This window comes from Tasmannia lanceolata, unplaced genomic scaffold (genome assembly GCF_043159265.1).
Source record: "Tasmannia lanceolata isolate RefF3 unplaced genomic scaffold, GAP_Taslan_0.1 ptg000011l, whole genome shotgun sequence".
In the NCBI taxonomy this organism is placed as follows: domain Eukaryota; kingdom Viridiplantae; phylum Streptophyta; class Magnoliopsida; order Canellales; family Winteraceae; genus Tasmannia; species Tasmannia lanceolata.
The window spans coordinates 4,486,746-4,511,006 of NW_027518688.1; the positions used below are offsets into that span (position 1 = coordinate 4,486,746).

Consider the following 24,261-nt stretch of genomic DNA (forward strand, 5'->3'; position numbering starts at 1 on the left):
TAGTGATATGTTGAGTATAGGTATTCAGCTCTTGATGCAGTTGGTATACCAAACATAGTTTAATTACGGTATACAAGAAGGATTTGATATTCTCCATGTTCTAAGCTTGTAGATGAACTGAAAGATTCTCTAACTGAAATAAATGTTTCAGTATCCTTGTAAATTTTTGAGCTAAATTGATCTTCTTAATTTGTAGCTTCTATGATAACTGGTTTTGTGCTACCTGTCTCTATCCAATTGGACTTCATTAGCCTCCTTTCATTTTAAAGATTTAGTAATCAGAACCTTCATTTGGCTGGAGTGTTAGTTGGCAAAAGACTACACCTATATTTTTGTTTGTTAAATTTCTTCAAAGAAGTCGAATTAATGCAAGAGTGACATGATTTTTATTTTTATTGGCTTTAGAATGAGACAAGAAGTACATCCATAGTTTCGAAGTTGAGTTTACATGTAGTTTCTGCAGTCAATGAGAGAGCAGTGTTCTCGTGGAAAACAAGCATTTGAAACTAGCTGCAAAGCTAGTGGACAATCTTTTCACTAATAATAAAACCCCGCTATAGATGTCCTTTGAATTTTTAGCTTCACCGGCCACAGCACAACCTTTTCTATGTTATTAAATCAACTTGTAAATCAGCCCTAACATATTTGATGCTGGCAGCTTCTCCACCATCCTTTTTATGCTGTTTGTCACATAAAGCTGCTTGTGGGGAAAACTTCAGTGTTTTTATGCCTAAAATTTCAGCCCATGTGTAATGTGTATGTGCATACGTGTCTGTGTAAACATCGTGTGAGCTTGATTGCTTTGAATTTGGGGCATGGATAGGATTGTATGGTTGTAATTGCTGCCCCTATAGGCTGTTTCACCTTACAACTGTGATTTATGTCTGCTTAGAAGCATTTAGCTGCTGCCTTACACAGTTTTATACCCTATTGTTATGTTTTGTAATTGTTCATAGGTGCATAATGGCAGCCCTCATGCACATTTGCTAATGGCAGCCCTTATACCCTCAATTTTGGAAAATCTTGCACATCTTTTGATAATAGCAGCTCTTACACTCGTATGATTTTGGTAGCCACTACCATAATATTTGCAGCCCCTTTTGACTTGGATTTTGGCAGCCATTACTTTGATATTTGTAGTCCTTTTATCACTTTGATGTTTGCCTCCTTCTACTTCACTTTGATATTGGCAGCCCTCGCCCTTTGCTACTTGACTCCCCTTTGCATGGGAGCGCATTTTTTGTAACATGTTATTTGTTCACCAAAATATAGTCAGGTGCATGATGGCCACAGTTCTATGCATGTATACATGTCAGGGTGCCTATTGCATATATGTGAATAGATGCTTCCGAGCATATGCGCATGTGTACATATGTATACATAAGCATGTATTTGAGAATATGCCTGTATATGTGAGGGTGTACAGGAGGGTTATATCTATAAGTGGTGGTTTATTTTGGGGAATTCGAGGTCTGTTGTGAGGGATCTTGTTTGCCACTTAGGGTGATATATTTGTGTCTTTTAGTGTTTTCTTTGGAGGTCTATTACCCTTTAGAAGACTACCTTTCGTCTCATTAGACTGTCATTTGTAAAAGACTTACTAAGTCTTTTAATTGTTTGCCCTGATTTGTGCTCCTTCTCATTGCAAGGGCAATGAAAGAGTCATCTGGAGCCCCAATAGGAGACACACTCTATCTCATTAGGCAGTTCTTCTTAGGAGACAAGCCTTATCGTTTAGAGCCCATTCCTTAGGAAGTCTACTTCAGTAGAGAATTTTCCCATTAGGAGGCATGCCCTGCCTCATGTATAGAACCTTTTTAGGTTGTATCTCAACTGGTATCCCCTATTAGTTGAAGACCAACTTGGTCTGTTAGTTGCCTTTAGACTTATTCATTGCAAGGGCAGTGATAAGAATACTTGGGGCCCACCTTTGTGTCTGGGAGGCATGCCTTGCCTCATTTACAGAGTCCCAGTCTAGAGACAAGCCTCATCTCATTTAGAGAGTTCCCCCTTTAGGAGGCTTACCCAGCCTCATGTTAGAATACCCCTTTCTTCTAGCGAGTCTTTGACTCATTTTTACCCCATTCTTGATAGTGTTATTAGAGAGTCTCTGGCTCATTTGTACTCTCTCTCTAGTGTTATTAGTTAGGAGTTTTTCCATTAAGAGACTAACTCAGTCATATAGAGCCTTCCCTGCTTGGGGATCTTAGATTGTTTTCTCTGTTCTTGGGACACTAACTTTCTTGTTATGGATTGTCTCTTTGAGACGCTAGTTGATTGTTCGGGGTTTCCCCTTTAGCTTTAGGGCTTTGCCCTAGTTTGTGGTTGTACTTGCGTGTTCCCTTTAAGAGTGAAAACATTTAAAGGTCTGAAACATTAGAAAAGCTTTAAAAAAAACATTAGAAATTTGAAACTCAAAAGCATTTGAAAAACATTAAAACCGTTAAATCATTTGAAGTGTTAGGTTTTAGTTAAGAGAGTTCAGTCCGAACTACGTTGGTTTGATCCTCTTTCACGAGGTACGTAGTGCAGCTTGGGATCCACATCCCAAGTCCAGCCAAACCTTTAAAAATAAACATTTCAAACTTTCAAAAAAATACAAAACTTTTCAAAACCTTTTCAAAAAGATCTTCCCCTAGAGTTAGGAGTCTGTCATAGATATTTTGGGTGTTTTAGAGTTAGGAGTTTGTCTTGTTTGTATTGATATGGTGTATCCTGTCGTGTGAGTGTCCCTAGAGTTAGGAGGCCTCGAGTTGGTTGGTTAGACATTTAGTCGAACCGATGGCTAGACCAGGAAGCATATAGTCCGCCCGTGATTTTCTTTAGGATGCACAGCCTAGTTACACATATGCTTTAGGGTCCACCTGCATTAGCTTAAGGCTAATCAACTTGCATTAATTAGGGCATATAGAGAGTCCTGAAAATTACAATTCACCTGAACTTAAGCAATCGTGCAAAAAGCTTTAAAAATCAGTCGAGCCTAGTGGATCGAGTCTAGAATAGCGGTTCTAGATGGTTAGGCATCGTAGTTAGAATAGGTCATCGAACTACGTTGACTCTGATTCTTCCCGAGGCCGGGATACATAGCGCAGCCAGGGTGGATGGCCATTCTGGTCAGAGTCAAGTCCTGCATTAGAGTTTTAGGATTTATCTTGTTCAGTCATGTATAGAATTGATTTGTGTTTTATGTTTTGATGTGTTTTCTTACTTTCTTATACTGATACTATACCTTTAGCTGTAGCTTGTATGTGTATGTCCACCAGAACTTAGACACTCATTAGGCATGTCACTCATAACCTAGTTTTGCTTAGGTGACACATCTTTCATGTCATTTTGTGTATGCTTATTACTTTATCCTCAGGAAATGCATGCTTAGGTAGACTACTCCTGAGAATTGTTCCTATTTCATATGATTTTCACCTGAAACTCTTCGAGGTTAATAATAAATGGCATAAGAGACCAAGTGCTTGCACTCGGACGAATTGGGGGTACTCTTCAGACCTTCTCCATTCGTAATCAGGCACAAACTCATTCATTTCTGGTTATCCATGGTATACAGAGCATATTTTGTTTAAGGATCCATGGCCGTATACCATGGATGGCGACTCTGAGTTTGTTTAGGTGCGTTTCGAATCCAGACTTGTTCCCGAATCGAGATGTATCTCTTTTATATCGCCACTCGTGCTATGCTATGAGGGTGGCATCCGTTTCGAGAGTTCCTTGGTACAGCTCTCCTTCACGTGTGGATGATCCAAGAGGATGCAGGGACTCGTTTCCTCATCATCCTCAGGATCGGGGTCCACAGGCTGGCGACTCTGCTGGGGATAATCTTTCGAGATATTGCCTAACTCTGTTAAAATGCCATTTTAATTAATTTTGAAGAAATTTGACCAAAAATCATTATAAATGGGAATTTAATCGCTTAGAATCCAGGGGCACCAAATAGGTGTTTAAAACAAAGGATTCATACACTGCACAGCATACATTATTTTGTTTTTTATTCTTATTTTTCTTTTATTAATTTTTATTATTATTAGCTCCACGGGATAGATACAATGCGTGCCACATGGGATGTCATTACCCTGATGGTGCTGTTGTATCTATTTCCAAGCTATGCGCCAGTGCTGCAGTCGTAAACACTCGGTGTACTTGTGTTTACAGCAGCCGGTGAGCAATGAAGCATACTGTATATAACACTCGGTGTACTTGTGTTATACACTTAAAGTATGGATCATATGCATAGTGCCCGATATATTGAGTCTGGAGCCCTACTTTCATTTTAAATATATTATGTATGTGAATATATCTGCTGACTTAGTGAAATCCAATTAGGATCTGCATGTGCTTATATATATATATATATATATATATATATATATATTGCATCCATATAAAGACGAACATGTGTTGCTTAGGCATGTTGGAGCCTAGATTTAGGAGCCATGTTGAAAAACCGATATAGGGGGTCCCAAGTTATAATTGAAATGGCAACTATGAGGAGGGAGAATACGGTTGTTTAAGAAAACTAGAATTTACCAATTTGAAAAACTTAAACCGATTAAGAGATCAAAAACAATATTTTAAGCATACAAGTTAAATCTAATGGTGCAATGCAAATGAAAGAGCAAAGAGATAGAAAGAGTGCACCCGAGATTTAAAGTGGTTCGGTCCTCAAACCCGAGGCCTACTCCACTCCACCAACCAAACCCGTTGATGGCTTCACTATTTGATCTTCTTAACCTTGGCGAAGATCGGTGCCAATTACAATTGCTTTAACCTTGGTGGCAATCCTCACCACGGAGAAAAAAGGGCTCCGCTTCTCCGAATACTCGCCCGAATACAAATTTTGAAAGATGAAAGAAAGAACTAAAAAATCCCTTCACAAGGGTTACAAAAGATGTACAATTGAGAGCCTATGATCCAAATCCTAGAGTTGGTGATGAGAGGCACAATTGAAGCTTGATTCACTCTTGGGTATTCAAATGAAGTTTAAGAGTGTTAGGATTGATAGTTTGTATGTTTAGAACACCCATATTTATAGGAAAAACAAAATATGACCGTTCAGTGGCATTATGGTAATTCCAGCAAAATTCCAAACGGCTCTTTTTCAGACCGTTGGAGTGTTCTCGGAGTTCCGAGAATAATTCTCGGAGTTCCGAGAATTCTCGGAGTTCCGAGAAAAAATCTCGGAGTTCCGAGAAGCCACACAGAAATTGGAAAAAGTCTACTGGACCATTTCTCGGAGTTCCGAGAATAATTCTCGGAGTTCCGAGAAAACCTCTCGGAGTTCCGAGAAGCCTATGCAGAGCAGATTTTCAATTCTGTTTTTGGGCTTCCAGTTCTCAACCAAGATGGGATTGCTATGAGGGTTCCAAGGTGTTGGAACTCCACAAATACAATCACTTGTCTATTTAGGGTGTGTGAGATTACCTTAATTATGCCTCTAAAAACCTAATCTAGGTTTGGATCAATTACATTTAAGAAATGGTCTTCAATATTAATTTCTTCATGTCTTCAAGTCTTCATGACTTCTTGCTTGATGACTTTGGCCTTCCAATTAGTGGTCTTCTTGGCCTTCAATCCAAGCATCCTTGATCTTACTTTATCAAGATCTACAACTTAGACAAACAAACACATTAGTGATAAATGATCACTTGTGTATTGGAATCATCAAAACAAGATGGGAATGCCAAGGTAAAAACCATTGGGCTTACAATCTCCCCCTTTTTGATGATGACAAGCACAAGAGATTTACAAATCAAAGCATATATTCTTTTCACATTTTTCTTACACTAGAGACATTGCTCTAGATTCTTCTCCCCCTTTGTCATCAACAAAAAGAAGGGGTAAGAAAAACAAGGGTTTAAAATTTACAATTTTAAAGCTCCCCCTTTTTCAAAGAAAAATTCAATTTTAACTCCCCCTAGTTAAAATAATTTTACAATACAAGAGGGGTTATCAAACAAAACATACAAATGAAATATATTCAATTTTAAGTTCAAAAACCCCTAATCTACACAATATGAATATCATCATATGGGGGTTTTGGGAACCCAAGATTTCTTGGTCCCACATCTAGCCCTACTCTTGGATGCACATTGGAATTGGTAATGACCATTCATTCCACAAAAATGGCATCTAACAAGAGGGTTAGATACACTAGTCCTATCATGATAAGCATGTTGAGGTCTAAGACTAGTTTTACTTAGGATTATGTCAATAATTTTATTTCCATTTAGAAATCCATGTAAACATAATCTAAGTCTTTCATTTTCATTATGAAGATGGGATGTTTGAACTAAAAGCTCATTTCTTTCATCTTCATAAGAATTGGAGGAGCTTGCCATATTTTGAAATTTTAAAAGTTGGCAAGTTTTCTCATCCAAGCTACCCTTAAGGGTATTAATCTCAAGTTTATGATTTTCAAGTGTAACTTGTTCTTGAGATATGGAAGAAGATAAATCACTTTTCAAAAATTCAAGTTCTTTTTCTAACTTTAAAATGGATTTTTTAAGAACTTTGTTTTTGGAAATTTGGGTATGCAAGGTTTCACATAATTCATCATAAGGTATACTATCACTTTTACTACTAGATGAAGAATATGAGGGGTTAGAGTTTACCTCAACTTCATGGGTGATTGTCATGAAGCAAAGATCATCTTTTTTATTTTCTTCCCCTTCACTTGAGCTTTTGCCCGATGTGCTTAACGCATCCCAACCGGCGGCAAGAGCCTTATGCTTCTTCCAATCCTTCTTACCCTTGTACTTAGAGGAAGTTGATTTTAGAAGTGGACAATCCGGTCTTTTGTGTCCAATCTTCTTGCAATTGAAGCATCTTAAGGCTCTTTCAACATCACTTTCCTCTTTCTTCTTCTTATCTTTCTTATGCTTCTTTCTCCACAAGCTCTTGAATCTTCGTAAAGCTTCTTCTTCGTCACTATCCGCTTAACTTGATGAGTCTTCCTTGGAAGCCTTGAGTGCTAGGGATCTAAATTCCCTCTCCTTCTCCTTTGGCTTCTTTTCCTCTTGTCGGCTAGTAAGGAGCATCTCATGGGTGATGAGAGATCCTACAAGCTCCTCTATGGTTAGAGTCTTGAGATTTTTTGACTCTTGAATCGCGGTCACCTTTGGATCCCAATGGGGAGGAAGAGACCTAAGTAACTTACTCACAAGCTCATCGTTAGGATAAGATTTACCAAGATTAGCTAGTTCGTTAGAAATAATAGAAAAACGAGTATACATTTCCGAAATACTCTCGTTTGGACTCATTCTAAACATTTCATACTTGCTCTTTAACAAGTTTATTTTGGAATCCTTGACTTGTGATGTTCCCTCATGGGTAGTTGCAAGGGTATCCCAAATAGTCTTGGCGGAATCAAAAAGAGCAACTCTATTAAACTCCTCGGTAGCTAAGGCACAAAACAAGGAATTTATTGCTTTGTAGTTCAAATTAGCTTGCCTTTTCTCTACCACATTCCATTCTTCAAAAGGATTGGAAGGTACATTGTATCCATTTTCAACAATGTACCAAAGTTCCACATCTATCGAAAGAAGATAGATGCGCATCCTTGTTTTCCAATGTCCATAGTTTGACCCATTGAAGAAAGGAGGTCTAGTTGTGGAATGGCCTTCCGGAAGTCCGGTTCCAATTTGGTGTGCCATTTCACAATTAGAAGTTGCCAAATAAAATCTTTCCCTAGTTAGATTTTGAAATAACTTTTACAAAAATTTTAAAATCTTTTAAGAGCCAAGGCTCTGATACCAAGTGAAAAACCGATATAGGGGGTCCCAAGTTATAATTGAAATGGCAACTATGAGGAGGGAGAATACGGTTGTTTAAGAAAACTAGAATTTACCAATTTGAAAAACTTAAACCGATTAAGAGATCAAAAACAATATTTTAAGCATACAAGTTAAATCTAATGGTGCAATGCAAATGAAAGAGCAAAGAGATAGAAAGAGTGCACCCGAGATTTAAAGTGGTTCGGTCCTCAAACCCGAGGCCTACTCCACTCCACCAACCAAACCCGTTGATGGCTTCACTATTTGATCTTCTTAACCTTGGCGAAGATCGGTGCCAATTACAATTGCTTTAACCTTGGTGGCAATCCTCACCACGGAGGAAAAAAGGGCTCCGCTTCTCCGAATACTCGCCCGAATACAAATTTTGAAAGATGAAAGAAAGAACTAAAAAATCCCTTCACAAGGGTTACAAAAGATGTACAATTGAGAGCCTATGATCCAAATCCTAGAGTTGGTGATGAGAGGCACAATTGAAGCTTGATTCACTCTTGGGTATTCAAATGAAGTTTAAGAGTGTTAGGATTGATAGTTTGTATGTTTAGAACACCCATATTTATAGGAAAAACAAAATATGACCGTTCAGTGGCATTATGGTAATTCCAGCAAAATTCCAAACGGCTCTTTTTCAGACCGTTGGAGTGTTCTCGGAGTTCCGAGAATAATTCTCGGAGTTCCGAGAATTCTCGGAGTTCCGAGAAAAAATCTCGGAGTTCCGAGAAGCCACACAGAAATTGGAAAAAGTCTACTGGACCATTTCTCGGAGTTCCGAGAATAATTCTCGGAGTTCCGAGAATTCTCGGAGTTCCGAGAAAACCTCTCGGAGTTCCGAGAAGCCTATGCAGAGCAGATTTTCAATTCTGTTTTTGGGCTTCCAGTTCTCAACCAAGATGGGATTGCTATGAGGGTTCCAAGGTGTTGGAACTCCACAAATACAATCACTTGTCTATTTAGGGTGTGTGAGATTACCTTAATTATGCCTCTAAAAACCTAATCTAGGTTTGGATCAATTACATTTAAGAAATGGTCTTCAATATTAATTTCTTCATGTCTTCAAGTCTTCATGACTTCTTGCTTGATGACTTTGGCCTTCCAATTAGTGGTCTTCTTGGCCTTCAATCCAAGCATCCTTGATCTTACTTTATCAAGATCTACAACTTAGACAAACAAACACATTAGTGATAAATGATCACTTGTGTATTGGAATCATCAAAACAAGATGGGAATGCCAAGGTAAAAACCATTGGGCTTACACATGTCCTATCCATAGATTATTATAGCTCACCTTATGTGGCTACAACGCAGTCCTAGTGTACTCACATGTCTGTCTTGAGTCAAGTGTCTTGACTCTGCGGGATTATATTTAGGGCTGGTGCCCCTGGTTAGGGTGTATATATGTATATGTACTTATTTATATTGATTATTAGTTTAGGGCTTTAGTATTTAATGAGGGTTCCTTATCTAATTCAAATCAATTATATCAATCAAATTTTCAGATTTAGACCTAGCCTGTGGCTCTTTCTCTGTCACTTTCGTGGCTATGGTTTATCTTTTGATCCATTGGTTACATTCCACATGTAAATCCATTGGTTACATTCCACCTGTATATCCATTGGTTAGGATTTACCTTTTTATAGAGATTCTTTGTACATAAAAATTATTTGTGTGTTCATCTTTCATTCAGATTTTAGATCTGGTCCTTGACTCTACTTTTGTCATTCTTATGGCCATGGTCTATCGTATGAGCCAATGATTATCCATTTGATCTATGTCTTCCCATCCTTCACTTTGTACTCTTGTATCATACCGTGATCATTAATGGATTGGTTATGTCTTGCCCATCTATCCCATGAGTGCATGATTAATGCTGAGATCAAAATCTATTTAGATTAAGGGTGTTTATCGTTCTTGACTCTTTCATACCCGAAATAAGAGAAGTCATACCCGAAGAAAATTTAAAGGAGTTGATTGAGGATTTCTTTGAGACCCAGTTTACTTAGATCATGTCATCATTTTTGACATTTTGACTTGAGTTACCAACAGATATGCTCAAGATTGCTCTTATTTCTATTTGTTCAGAATTCTTATCTCATGACTGTTGATCTAGTGTATGCGCTTCCAAGTCAAGAGTCTGTGTTCAACGAAAGACCATTCCTCCAAAAGACAAACCACTTTCAAACACATTTGATCAAGGCAGTCTATTGCTTCCCCTATATTGCCAACATAGCCTTTTATTGTCCCACTTAACCCTGGCCTTGAAGGGTTATCCTTTCCGAGATTCCTACTTCGGGATCGAACTCAGTAGATACTTTTATCATAGAGGAGGGTATACCGCCCAGGAACTTTCAATGCCAGTCTCTTGCTCATGAAGAAGTGTCAAGTTTTCAGAGTTTGTCTTTTGTTGAGTTTATACCAACTCTTGTGTCAAATTTGGTAAGTCTAGTCGTGTCATCAATAATTCAGAATATATAGTGTTTGTCAGTCTTCTTGTCGAGTCAATGTCCAGTCTGCTGTTAAGTCTGATGTAGAGCCCATTGAGGCGCGTCAAAGAGTTACTGATGTACTTACATTTTTCAATTCAATAAAGTTGTTGATTTCGTATCTTTGATATTCTTTGATTCACCCTTGGATTTAACGTTTAAATAACTAAAGACACCCTACTCGGATAAGAATGCAGACGAAATTCCCCTCGAGATCTAAAAAATGGTCAAACAAGAGGAAGAGCATCTAGCATAGCCACTCAAAGAGGAAATCGAAGCTATCGATAGTGGTATTGAAATCCGAAACTCAGGAAAGATGGATTGGCAAAACTTTATCTCCCGATGTAGACACCCCATTTTGACCGAACCCCAATTAGGTGGTTTAACTCAAAACCCTTTCAAATAATAGAATTAGTGTCCCATGTTATGCCATAGGGTATGTTAGGATCCCTAATATGTCCCTTTAAAATTTCGTAAAAATTTGTTGAGGTTCGCTTAGCGAACGAGTGAAGTTCATGAGATAGTGCATATATAGTGTTGCAGAAAAGAGGCAAATTTTATCATTTCACTTTATTTGAAGGAAAAATCAGAGAGGCTTTTTTGTCTTAGAAAAATCAAAAGGGAGGAGGAAAAGGGGAGTGGATTAGCATTAAAAGGACTGTTTTAGAAAGGAATGGAGAGAGGACAAATATCACTTTCTATAAAAACCCAAATTAGAACATTTGAGAAGAGTGGTTGTCCATGGAAAGAGGAATGGGGGGTGACGTATCCCACAAGGGTGTGTCAATGCAAACCCTATATGTAGTAACAAGAGTTAAATTTTATCTCTTGTTCTTCCCAGACCACCCAATTTAAGTGAAAATGTTAGTCATAATGCATTAGAGGGAGTGTCCACTTGGATTTAATGGGTGTAAAAAAATTTCATTTAAACTCTTTAAATACCCAAGAAGGATCGAGAGAGAGGGGCTTTTCATTTCTCGTTCACAAAAAGCCCTAGCAGAAAAAAAAAACCAAAGCGAGAGAGGGGAAAATTCCACCGAAAACCTAACCCCAAATCATCTTCTCCGGCAAATCCACCTCCTCCGATTTTTGCAGAGTAAGAGAGAGATTTTGATATTTTTCTTCGGCATTCTCGCCAGAGCAGGAGATCAAGCAATTGACATTCATGGATTCCGGTATATGTACAAATATATGAATGAGCATTAAATACAATAAACAATTTAGCAGTGCTCCCCCTCACTATATGTACAAGTATAATAAATGGATATAAAGCATGTGGTGCGTATACAATTGGACTACCTAATCAATTTCCAAAATTCTCCCCCTTTTGGCAACAGGAAAAAGGTAGGGATATGCAAGTGTGAGTGCAAGTGAGGTGTCAAGATGAAGAACAACACATAAGAGTTATTCAAAGTGTATAGAATGTGTCAATGAAGCTTATATGATGCTTATCAAAATGAAAATAAAGTGAAATGCATGATAAGCAGAGTTTTTTTTTTGAAAGATATGTAAGTTAAGCACAATTATGGGGGCAATAGACTATGTGAGCATATCACAATGGTCTATATAAACATGAAAAAGCAACCATTTGGCTCCCCCCTTTATTTTTCATTAGCCCTAGGTGAAACCTATGTGATAGGGCATGACCAGGCAGAATGGTTTAAAAGGTGAGTGATATAAACACTTAGGCTTCATTTGCAACTTGTAAGAAGATGAGTCTCTACCTTAGCAAGGATATACTCAAGTATTAGACATAACTTTCATGTTCACAAGTTGCATTGTGTAGGGGATCACTGGACAATAAGCAGACAAGTCTCTTCCAGATCATTGATATGCTCTGAACTATAAAATAATTTTTTTGAGATGACTTGTTTCTTGGTCATAGAGATTTACACATATCAAAGTGAAAGCTCCACTTGACTGAGTGCATCTAATTTAAATGTAATAGATCAAGGCACATAGAACCCATGATTTAATTAATCACCTTTAACCATTTAGATTGCTCCATTAAAAAATCAATCACACTTTGAATATGAATGGATGATTATTAGACATAGAATATGAGTTTAAGGTAGATGGTCTAATAAACTGTAGACACCCCATTTTGTTTTGTTTTAATCAACAAATAAATTAGTGTGTTAAATCCATGTGAGAACCCCCTCTATCATTGATTTATATGTTTTAGGTCATTAATATCTTGATCTGACTTTACGGATCATCAATCGGGACAAAATAAGCTAGGGTCACTTCATAGCCCGGACCCTGATTCCATTCCGAGACCCGATTTCCGTAAATCGTTAGATCAATGGCAGATCATGACCTGGGTCTAACCATCCAAAACCACCTAACCTCTCCTCTCATCCTAACCATTCAAACCTCACCTAACCTCACCTAACCTCTCCTCCCATCATAACCATCCAAACCTCACCTAACCTCACCTAACCTCACCTAACATCACCTAACCTCACCTAACCTTACCTAACCTCACCTAACCTCACCTAACCTCCTATCCCATTCTCCTATAAATACCCTCTCATCTTACCAAAGAAAAGAAGAAAAAAAAAGAAAAGAGGAGAGAACCCCTCTCTTAGAAAATTCAAGCCCTCTCTCTAGACCAAATCCCTCTTCTCCATAAGTTTGCATGGAATATCGTCTACAAAAAGGTATGTCTTTTGGAATTTTATTTTCTTTTCTATATTTGTAGGATTGAGTGTTGTTTTGCGTATATTTTGGTTGATGTCATGTTTAATTTTGTACTAGTTTGGCCTTGGTCATGTTCTCACTTATGCTAAATATGATTAATGTGTTAGGGTCATTAGAACCTATTTGCAATGGGATGTTGAAATCATTGGCTTGTTAGGGAATTTAGATTTCTTTTGGGAAAACAATTCATTAAAAATTTTGAACATTTACAAGAAAGAAAACTTGAATTTTACATGAATTATCAAAACCCATTTAATTTGGCTTACAAAACCTCCATCTTTCAATTGATAACAACAGCCCCCACTCCAATTTGATAACAACAGCCCCCACTCAATCTCAAGAACCCAATATCCATACCCCACCTTGCCAAGTAGATAAAAACAACCCCTTTTTCAAACATCCCATTTGAATCTAATCTCAGGCCCATTCAAGCCATTTTTCATATTCACCGTCTTTTAATCACTAAAAAAATAAGAACTATCAAAAGAAAACATGGGGGTGCCAATATCATTCCCGTCATAGTGCTAGCTGTTAGACTTTAAACAGATTTTTCGACCTCTAAACAACAGAATCGTGGGAAATGGTTAACTACAAAGTCGTAGATATTTTCGTGCCGTTTCCAACGAGTATTCGTGCTAGATCAGACAGCGAGCGGTTAAAAAGTTAAGTCCAAAATGGTTGCGGCACACCTTTAGGCATTTCCAGTTTAATGTTGCTGTCCTTTTGTTTGCAACACAAATTCGAACCTCTAAATCACAGATTTACAAACAATGGAGAACTACAAAGTTGTAGCCCTATAAAAGATCTTTCCAACGCATGTTTGTACGTTGAATTTGGCCAAGCGGTTAAAGAGTTACGACAGTTTTAGTGGGCTGCATTTGTCAGATCTTTTAATGGTCAATGGTTTGTCGAATTTGTGCAATTGTCAAAACTTGGTTGTGTTAACGTCATTTTCCAAACCAAAATCGAAAGACATTAATCTAAAGTACATCCAACCTAAAATTAACAAAACTAAAATTCACCCATTTAAAATCCACTGATAAAAATCCGTTAAAAGCCATTAACCAAAAGACCACTAAAAATTTCAAATGAAACTAAAACCTTCTAAATAAACAACTTTAAAAGCTACCAAACACACTAAATACCTTCAGATAATAAAAGCTTCAAGAAAACTCTAAAAGTTTCCACAAACCCAAAAGAATTCGAGATTCCCAAGAGCCGGTGGATTCAAAATTCCTTTAGGAACCCTTAGAGCCCAATTTAGGAACACTGGTGTCGTGTCGTGTCGTGTCCTAAGTTTTAGGGAGTCTTAGGTTTTAGGGAGTCCTAGAGTCAGGAGTCCAGCCTCATCACGGACGTTTGCTATGTATAGCAACCGTGCCATAGGTTTAGTTACACTAGTCACCCGATCTTTTCCATAGGACAAGCCTAGTAAACTAGGATGTAGGCTAACCTGCATTAGTCTAAGGGACAACTTGCATTTAGATAAGAATCATATAGCATCTTCGATGAAATCCTAAGATAATAAAATCCTCAACTTGAATTAAATAACTTCTCTTAAAACTGTTGAAACAGTCAATCCCGTCTAGGTCGGTGTCTTAGTTGAGTTAGGCATATGTAACTTAGCTTAGGTGCACCGAACTACGTCGACTCTGATCCCAGTGAGGCTTGGGTACGTAGGCAGCTTGGATGTCTGATGGCATACCACCCGCGAGTCGGCACCACAAACAAATTGTGGTGTTTTGTATATTAATATTCTTGTAAATGCTTAATCAAATCACTTAGGACTTTCCATTGAAATTAGAATTCTAGGATGCATGTCACTTAGTTCGCACATAAACATAGAGTTGAATGAGCCATTTAAAATAAATTCAAAAGAGTTAGCTTTTGGAATCGAAGACCGATTATCGGGCAGGAATGGTGCATGTGGCGGATAAATCCCCATACCTTCCATTCTCGTAACCAGGTAGCGAGTCTAGATTTCTGGTCAATTATGGGTCCTAGATCCCACATCTAGGTGGCGACTCTGTCATTTTCTTTCGTGTGGAATTCGGGTTGCCTTAGTGATCCCAAGTTCACATGAAAGACGAATTCAAATCAATCATAAAATGCACACGCCAATCGCGTGGTTACGAGAGACCAAGAGAGAGCGCGCGGCGGCTCGCGCCCACACCCCTCTCGCGGGATCGGGTACCACAGTCTGGCGACTCTGCTGGGGATCACCTAACTTCATTAAAACTTCAAAAGATAATTCATTTGAATTTAATTTTAAATGGCTCATAAAAACTCTATACTTGTTAGATTAGTTTGTCTTGTTTTATTTTCTCATCACATTTTACTCAAACTTAATTTAACAAAACCTGAAGGCATCATAGATTGCGCAAACATATTGCACACACTTACATCACTTGCATCTAAACTCTTGCATCTCACGTGCACACACGTCCTATTTTAGGAACCCGGAGTGTTATCTAGCATGGTTGACTGGGATTTCATCACCTGGTGCCTCTGTGCTAGAGAAGCATTCCACCCTTAGCCTAGTACCTTTATGGTACGTAAACGGATCTCTTGTTCACGTACTGATACGCCGGACACTGGTACAGTATATCGAACAGGGATTCGCGCTAAGGGAACTCTTGGCCTTACCCCTAGATTAACCCACACATGCATGTAGTATACGAACACATGTGCATCACGTGTGTGAGCCTAGTTTAGGATATCCTACCCATTGGTGTCTAGATTAGGCCGTGGTCCATCTTCCAATGGTCACGATCGGTCCTTAGATACACGAACAAAGTCATAAGTCGAGATTCTCTCTCCACTCCGATAGATTAGGATTAGGGTTGATGCCTTCAGGTAACACTGATAAAATGTGAAAAAAAAAAAAAAAAAAAAATTTCCCTTTGGGTTAGGATATAAATCCCATCATTTTCAAAGATCTCATAGGATTAGTCATTCATGATCTATCCGTTGAAAGCAATCCTATGCTATCTCATCTAATCTCTTGATCGTGCGTCTTTCATTCTTCTGCCATACGATTCGATCGTATCTTCATGCCATCCCCTAACTGGCAGGAGCACAATCTCACAATCTTTCGATTATGCAATCTCATGATCTGATCATGCCTGGTCCAGATGATCCAATCTTGCTTGTACTCTTAGTCTTTCTTACTCTAAGGACAACCTTCTTCGAGAATATTTTGATAAGTCCTTCAGAGTTCACTCTCATGATCCATGAACTAGGGGCATTTCCTTATACGATTTTATTATCATTGTCATATCTTGGTCTTTTGGGATTCACTCTATTGTCCCAATTACTTGCTTAAATGAGTAATCTTTGTTTTAGTCATTGAGAATGAACACTCCATGAATGTCAAGCTCATACACCTCGTGTTCATTATTTCCATCACAGGAAGTTGGCACAATAGCTAACCCCACTGCTCCTTGGGTTCGGGTATCTTCACGATTGGAGAGGAATTCTGTCTCTCTACCATCCTCTCTGAGAACCCCAGCGTCTCCTTCTTTCTCATCCTCACCAATGGCAGATAACCAAGATGGCCTTCCACCTGCTGCAATTACCGATACTCTTACCTTAATTCTCCAGCAGCTTCAAGAACTCAAAGAAGAAAACCAAGTTATCAAGGCTCAGCTTTCTGAAAAGTTGGGACCATCGTTGTCCAAGGATAAAGGGCCTATGCACCAAGCAGCTACTTCAATAGCACCTGCCCATCCAGTGTTCATCAATATCCATGATAAAACCGAAGAAGATTTGGAAAAAGAGCAATATAGCGAGAATCGCAGTAGGCCTTCTCAGTTCATGGTTGATAAGTCTGTTATGGAGAAATTAGAGACTCTTACCAGGAAAGTTCAAGACATTCAGTTTCAAGACCAGGGTGGTTTCAATCCCAGTGATCTTACTCTATTTCCCGAAATCCGCCTTCCTGCCAATTTTCAAATGCCCGATTTCGACAAATATGATGGTGTGGGTTGTCCAATCACACATTTGCAAATGTTCACCATTATGTGTCAGCCTCAGGGCTTATCTCCTGAGCAAATGGCTCAATTGTTCCCAGTTTCCTTAACCAAGGTTGCTAGGAGATGGTTCATGGTCTTGGACAAGACTCGTTACAGGACATGGAAGGATATCGGCGAGCAATTCATCAGGCAGTTCAAATATGATGATGGGACAGAAATCACCAGAAAGGATTTAGAGAGAACAAAGCAAGACTCGAGGGAATCCTTTCTGATTTTTGTGAAAAGATGGAGGAGAGTAGCAGCTCAGATGATGGAGCGCCCGTCTGAGGAAGAACAGGTCCAGATAATCATGAAAAATATTTCCCCCCAACTCCAATATCACATGTCGTTGCAGTATTATCCGGACTTCAAACACTTTATCGTGGCAGGCACCCAAATAGAGGAGGCTATGGCTCAAGGTGTATTCAACCGAAGTAACCCGAATACCAGAGAATTCAGGAAGTCTCCATCAGCTGAAATTAATAACCTTTCCCGCTCCAATCCTCAGCCTTCCAAATCTCAGAACCCCATGGTGATGGACTATACCCAACCTGCTGTCGCACCTCGACCACAGGCCCAGACAAAATTTACCCCTCTCCCTCTTCCACCATCTGAGATACTCAAGGAGTGTCTAGCCTCAGGTCGCATAATCCTGCCCGACATTAGGGCTCTTCCCAATCCTTTACCAGCAAATTGGCGAACAGATCAACACTGCGAATACCATAGAAATTCCGGCCATCTCACTGATAATTGCATTGCCCTAAAATTCAGGATCCAGAGGTTGCTCGACAACAAAGATCTTGTGTTCGAGCCAAAACCTGATAACTCATTACCTGGTCATGCAAACCCTGCTGCTGCTGTTAATGCTATAACCATAGGGGACCCAAAATTTGATCCTCTCACTCTTATCTGTGCCTTAGAACCTACCTTTGAAACGTCTGGGTCGGAACCTTTTGAAGAAGAGGAAGATGCAGACAGTGGAGATGTTCTAGTAGCTGCTATCCCGATACGAGCCAGCCTTCGCCGAGCCTTCAACGCCAAACAGTTGCAGCAGTTAAAGTTTTAGTCACTTACTATTTTATGTTGAGTCAGTCATCATGGTCAGTATAATTGTTGAGTCCGGTCTTACAGTTCAAGGTCAATGCCTAGTCCAGGCAAGTTATCTTCTGTTTCTCTTTAGAGTTGTGAATCCTGAGCATGTTCAGGATAGGTCATCAAATGTAATAGCTTTTCTTTAAATAAAAATTTCAGTTCCAAATCCTTAATGTAATTCACTTGTGTCTGTTTCTTAAGTATGCTTCTGATCTTAAAGTAAGGCTCCCTCCTCAAATGCGAACAAAATTGACGAAACTCCACTTGAGTCAGCAATTACTTGAACAAGAGGAGGAGCGCCAATCCCAACCTTTCAAAGATGAAATTGAAATGATAAACATTGGCACTGAAACTTTGATTCAGTGAATGCCGATTGAAAATACATTACCCTCTGAAGAGTGTGAAGAATTGATAAAATTATTTCAAGAATAAGAAGATTGTCTAGAAAAGCTACAACCGATACCAGGGGCAAGACATGGATGGAAAGCTCAAAGAAAATGAAGAAAGTGAGAAGATATATGCTATACAAGGGGCATAGAGTGGAAACAACTTTCATATTTTCAATCAATGACCTTGGTTCTCAAATTCATAACATAAAGCCAACAAATTCAAGATAAGAAGTTCAAGAGCAAGCATTGAAAAGTGATCATCAGATATCAAGAGTACGAATCCATAGATGGAGGATGTCAAAGAACAAGTTTCGCTCTATGAAAGTCTAAAGCACGCTTTAGAATCTTGGAAAAAGAAGATCCATTATCTCTTACCTGGAAATGCCGTCAAACTCCGTGAAAAAAAAAACAACAAAAAAAGAAAAAGAAAAAAAGAAAAAAAATAATCACTACCAGACAGACTCTAGTAACCTAGATCGATTCCCAATCTGAACATCGAAAGGCCTCCTTTGGCCGATTAAATCCCAAAATCAAAACCCAATGTCAAAAGAATACCGATTTGCAAACCCTTCGAGCCTAAATCAAATTTTCTTGAAAACCCATCAAACTTGGGGCATTCCCCCGAACTACGCGAGACCTGATCCCTATACTGGGGTACGTAGGCAACTCGGTTGAACCGAGTTCGGTCGATTCAAAAAGGAAAAGAAATTCAATCCTTTCAAAAAAAAAAAAGAGAGGGACAAGTTCCAAAAGAAGAGAAGTTAATTGTTCCAGAAAGAAAAGAAAAAAGGAAAAAAAAAATCAAACAATTTATCTTCAAACTAGGGGCATTCGCCCTGAACTACACACGACCTGATTCCTACCTTGGGATATGTAGGCGACCTGTTCACAGGTTCGGTCGAAATCTTTGTTGAGCCTTAAGCCATTCTTTGAAAAGCCCTATCCTACCTATAAAAGTCCTTCTGGTGTTCAGAACTAATGAGCTAGGTCCTGAGATACAATAAAAAAATGAAATGATGATGAATAAGAAAAATAACGGAGTTTGAAGATCTGCTAGACTGAAAACCTGAAAGGGCGGTCTAGGCAAAATTTAAGATCATTCCCCTGCTAAGTTGAAAACCCGAAAGGGCGGCTTAGGCAAAAGCTAAGGGGATAGCCTGCTGGATCGAAAACCTAGAAAGGTGGTTCAGGCAAAAGTTAAGGCTAGCGCGGTCCGCCAAGTTAAAAACCCTGAAGAGGTGACTTGGTCACGGTAAGAGAATCAGTATAAGAAGGCAACAGCCGGTATCAAGACTGAAGATCAACTGAAGTTCAAGCAAATTCAAGTGATATCCTCAAAACTGGGGGCATTGAAGCTAAGCAATCTTAGGGGTCGTAATTAAATTCTTGAGGCATTACTGTTTCGAGGAAGAAGTCCGGTGTTTACCAATTGAAAAACTATTCCTTGAAAGGATAGACTTACCAAACAAAACATTAACTAAGTCAGAAGCATCACTATGTTTGTCAGTATAGTCAGTCAATCTTTATTATTCTAAGTTCACTCCTTCAGGGCTGCTCAATCCTTTGAGTAGTGCCTTTCATCTAAGTTTTCTCTTTAGAAAGAGTCAATTGTCGTTCCTATGTCCAAATGATGTAACTGTCTTGGTGAAGGAGGCCAGGCCTAGGCAGCTCCCTGCAATTATACCTGAAAGAGCTCGAGAATTTAGTCAAACAACTTCATTTCAAAGAAGATCAGCTCAGAAAAATTCAGAAGTAGAAACATCAGAAAGCCCAGCTTCCGTAAAAAGATCATACCCCAGGAAGGCACCTTAAGCTTGGAAGAACCTCAGATGCAATGGTGGTTGAGCCAATTTCTCAGAAAGATGAACCATTCAAATTCATAATTCCCTTCCGGTTAGTTATCCTGGTCAAGAAATGTTTATCTAAACACCTGTCAAGAAGCAGATCCCGCTTTTCCATGAGAGTCGTTGTTCTAAATTACCAATCTCAAATGTCTTGTTCAAGGTTTCAGTTATCAAAATCCCCAGAAGACAAGACCAGCAGTCTCTTTGAGAAAAATCTTGTTGAAGTTTCATAAAAATGTTCCTAATCCATTCTTGCTAGTAATGGTTCTTCGTTCCAAAGGTTTGCCGTTTCATCATTCGTCAAAGTCCTAGTTTCCAACATCTTTGTCGGGCACGATCCATAATATCCCCGATTTCATTGAGTTCAAAAAAATAAAAAATTCATCAAATCCAATCTTACGTCAAATTCAAGTTCATGGAAAATCTCTAAATTCTTCGAGCCCGTTTGTGAACGGTACCTCTTTTCTCGAGCCCATTTGCAAATGGCCTCGTCTTCTCCTTGAGCCCGTTTGTGAACGGTGCCTCATCTCTCGAGTCCATTTGTGAATGGTTTCGTCTTCTCCTTGAGCCCATTTGTGAACGGTGCCTCATTTTCTGAGTTCATTTATGAATGGTCTCATGTCCTCCTTGAGCCCGTTTGTGGACGGTGCCTCATTTCTCAAAAAATCAAAAATTCATCAAATCCAATCCCCAATTCAAAAAATCCAATCCTACGTCAAATTCAAATTCATAAAAATCTCTAAATTTTTCATTGTTGAATTCATCAATCAAAGCTATCTTGTGTCGTCGAGCCCGTTTGTGAACGGTGCCTCATTTCTCGAGCCCATTTGTGAATGGTCTCGTCTTCTCCTTGAGCCCGTTTGCGGACGGTACCTCATTTTCCAAAAATAAAAATTCATCAAATTCAATCCCCGATTCAAACAAATCCAATCTTACGTCAAATTCAAGTTCATGAAAAATCTCATGTCCTCTTTGAGCCCTTCTGTGAAAGGTGCCTCATTTCTCGAGGCCGTTTGTGAATGGTCTCGTCTTCTCCTTGAGCCCGTTTGCGGACGGTACCTCATTTCCCAAAAATAAAAAATTCATCAAAACCAATCCCCGATTCAAACAAATCCAATCTTACGTCAAATTCAAGTTCATGAAAAATCTCATGCCCTCTTTGAGCCCGTTTGTGAACGGTGCCTCTTTTCTCGAGGCCATTTGGGGATGGTCTCGTCTTCTCCTTGAACCCGTTTGTGAACATGTTTCTCATTCTCTGAGTCCATTTGTGAATGGTCTCATGTCCTCTTTGAGCCCGTTTGTGAACGGTGCCTCTTTTCTCGAGGCCATTTGTGAATGGTCTCATCTTCTCCTTGAGCCCGTTTGCGGACGGTACCTCATTTTCCAAAAATAAAAAAATTTATCAAATCCAAATCCTTAATTAAAAAATAAAAATAAAAATCCATTCCTACGTCAAATTCAAGTTCATAAAAAAATCCCTAAATTCTTCGAGCCCGTTTGTGAATGGTGCCTCATTTCTCGAGTCCATTTGTGAATGGTCTCGTCTTCTCTTCGAACCCGTTTGTGAACAGGTGTCTCATTCTCTGAGTCCATTTGTGAATGGTCTCATCTTCTCCTTGAGCCCGTTTGTGAACGGTGCCTCATTTTCTGAGTCCATTTGTGAATGGTCTCGTGTCCTCTTTGAGCCCGTTTGTGAACGGTGCCTCATTTCTCGAGTCCATTTGTGAATGGTCTTGTCTTCTCCTTGAGCCCGTTTGTGAACGGTGCCTCATTTCTCGAATCCATTTGTGAATGGTCTTGTCTTCTCCTTGAGCCCGTTTGTGAACGGTGCCTCATTTCTCGAATCCATTTGTGAATGGTCTCGTCTTCTCCTTGAGCCCGTTTGTGAACGGTGCCTCATTTCTCGAGTCCATTTGTGAATGGTCTCGTCTTCTCCTTGAGCCTGTTTGTGAATGGTGCCTCATTTCTCGAGTCCATTTGTGAATGGTCTTGTCTTATCCTTGAGCCCGTTTGTGAATGGTGCCTCTTTTCTCGAATCCATTTGTGAATGGTATCGTCCTCCTTGAGCCCGTTTGTGAACGGTGCCTCATTTCTCGAGTCCATTTGTGAATGGTCTTGTCTTCTCCTTGAGCCCGTTTGTGAACGGTGCCTCTTTTCTCGAATCCATTTGTGAATGGTATCGTCCTCCTTGAGCCCGTTTGTGAACGGTGCCTCATTTCTCGAGTCCATTTGTGAATGGTCTTGTCTTCTCCTTGAGCCCGTTTGTGAACGGTGCCTCTTTTCTCGAGTCCATTTGTGAATGGTTTTCTATCCTCCTTGAGGCCGTTTGTGAACGGTGCCTCATTATCCAAGTCCATTTGGGAATGCTTCTTATCCTCGTTGAACCCGCTTGTGAGCGGCGTCTCATCTCCTTCTAAAAACTGTTTGAGAGCGATCTTTGTCCTTTCCCTTCAGAATCCATTCGAAAATGATATCTCATTCTCTAATTGCCCGTTTGTGAACGGCGCCGCATCGAGTTTTTATTATTATTCAAGTTCTAGGGTTTCATCTAAGGTTTTGCATTATGTTAAGGTGCGTTGTGTCTAGAGAGTCCTTTGTCGATTAAAACTACGCAAAATGGTTCTGTCATTTTTAACTTTGGTATTCAATGACTACGTCATCTCTACCAAAGAGGGGCATCTGTAGACACCCCATTTTGTTTTGTTTTAATCAACAAATAAATTAGTGTGTTAAATCCATGTGAGAACCCCCTCTATCATTGATTTATATGTTTTAGGTCATTAATATCTTGATCTGACTTTACGGATCATCAATCGGGACAAAATAAGCTAGGGTCACTTCATAGCCCGGACCCTGATTCCATTCCGAGACCCGATTTCCGTAAATCGTTAGATCAATGGCAGATCATGACCTGGGTCTAACCATCCAAAACCACCTAACCTCTCCTCTCATCCTAACCATTCAAACCTCACCTAACCTCACCTAACCTCTCCTCCCATCATAACCATCCAAACCTCACCTAACCTCACCTAACCTCACCTAACATCACCTAACCTCACCTAACCTTACCTAACCTCACCTAACCTCACCTAACCTCCTATCCCATTCTCCTATAAATACCCTCTCATCTTACCAAAGAAAAGAAGAAAAAAAAAGAAAAGAGGAGAGAACCCCTCTCTTAGAAAATTCAAGCCCTCTCTCTAGACCAAATCCCTCTTCTCCATAAGTTTGCATGGAATATCGTCTACAAAAAGGTATGTCTTTTGGAATTTTATTTTCTTTTCTATATTTGTAGGATTGAGTGTTGTTTTGCGTATATTTTGGTTGATGTCATGTTTAATTTTGTACTAGTTTGGCCTTGGTCATGTTCTCACTTATGCTAAATATGATTAATGTGTTAGGGTCATTAGAACCTATTTGCAATGGGATGTTGAAATCATTGGCTTGTTAGGGAATTTAGATTTCTTTTGGGAAAACAATTCATTAAAAATTTTGAACATTTACAAGAAAGAAAACTTGAATTTTACATGAATTATCAAAACCCATTTAATTTGGCTTACAAAACCTCCATCTTTCAATTGATAACAACAGCCCCCACTCCAATTTGATAACAACAGCCCCCACTCAATCTCAAGAACCCAATATCCATACCCCACCTTGCCAAGTAGATAAAAACAACCCCTTTTTCAAACATCCCATTTGAATCTAATCTCAGGCCCATTCAAGCCATTTTTCATATTCACCGTCTTTTAATCACTAAAAAAATAAGAACTATCAAAAGAAAACATGGGGGTGCCAATATCATTCCCGTCATAGTGCTAGCTGTTAGACTTTAAACAGATTTTTCGACCTCTAAACAACAGAATCGTGGGAAATGGTTAACTACAAAGTCGTAGATATTTTCGTGCCGTTTCCAACGAGTATTCGTGCTAGATCAGACA

At 39.2% G+C, this 24,261-nt stretch overlaps 1 protein-coding gene across 1 annotated transcript; it reads left to right on the forward strand.

The window, feature by feature from the left end:
* The first annotated feature begins 12,812 nt into the window (after positions 1–12,812).
* LOC143886377 (uncharacterized) lies at positions 12,813–18,253 on the forward strand. The gene is made up of 2 exons (XM_077390322.1): positions 12,813–12,942; positions 16,394–18,253. Exon 2 carries the CDS (start codon positions 16,520–16,522, stop codon positions 18,059–18,061), a length of 1,542 nt encoding a protein of 513 aa, XP_077246437.1. The 5' UTR covers positions 12,813–12,942; positions 16,394–16,519; the 3' UTR covers positions 18,062–18,253.
* The last annotated feature ends 6,008 nt before the right edge of the window (positions 18,254–24,261 follow it).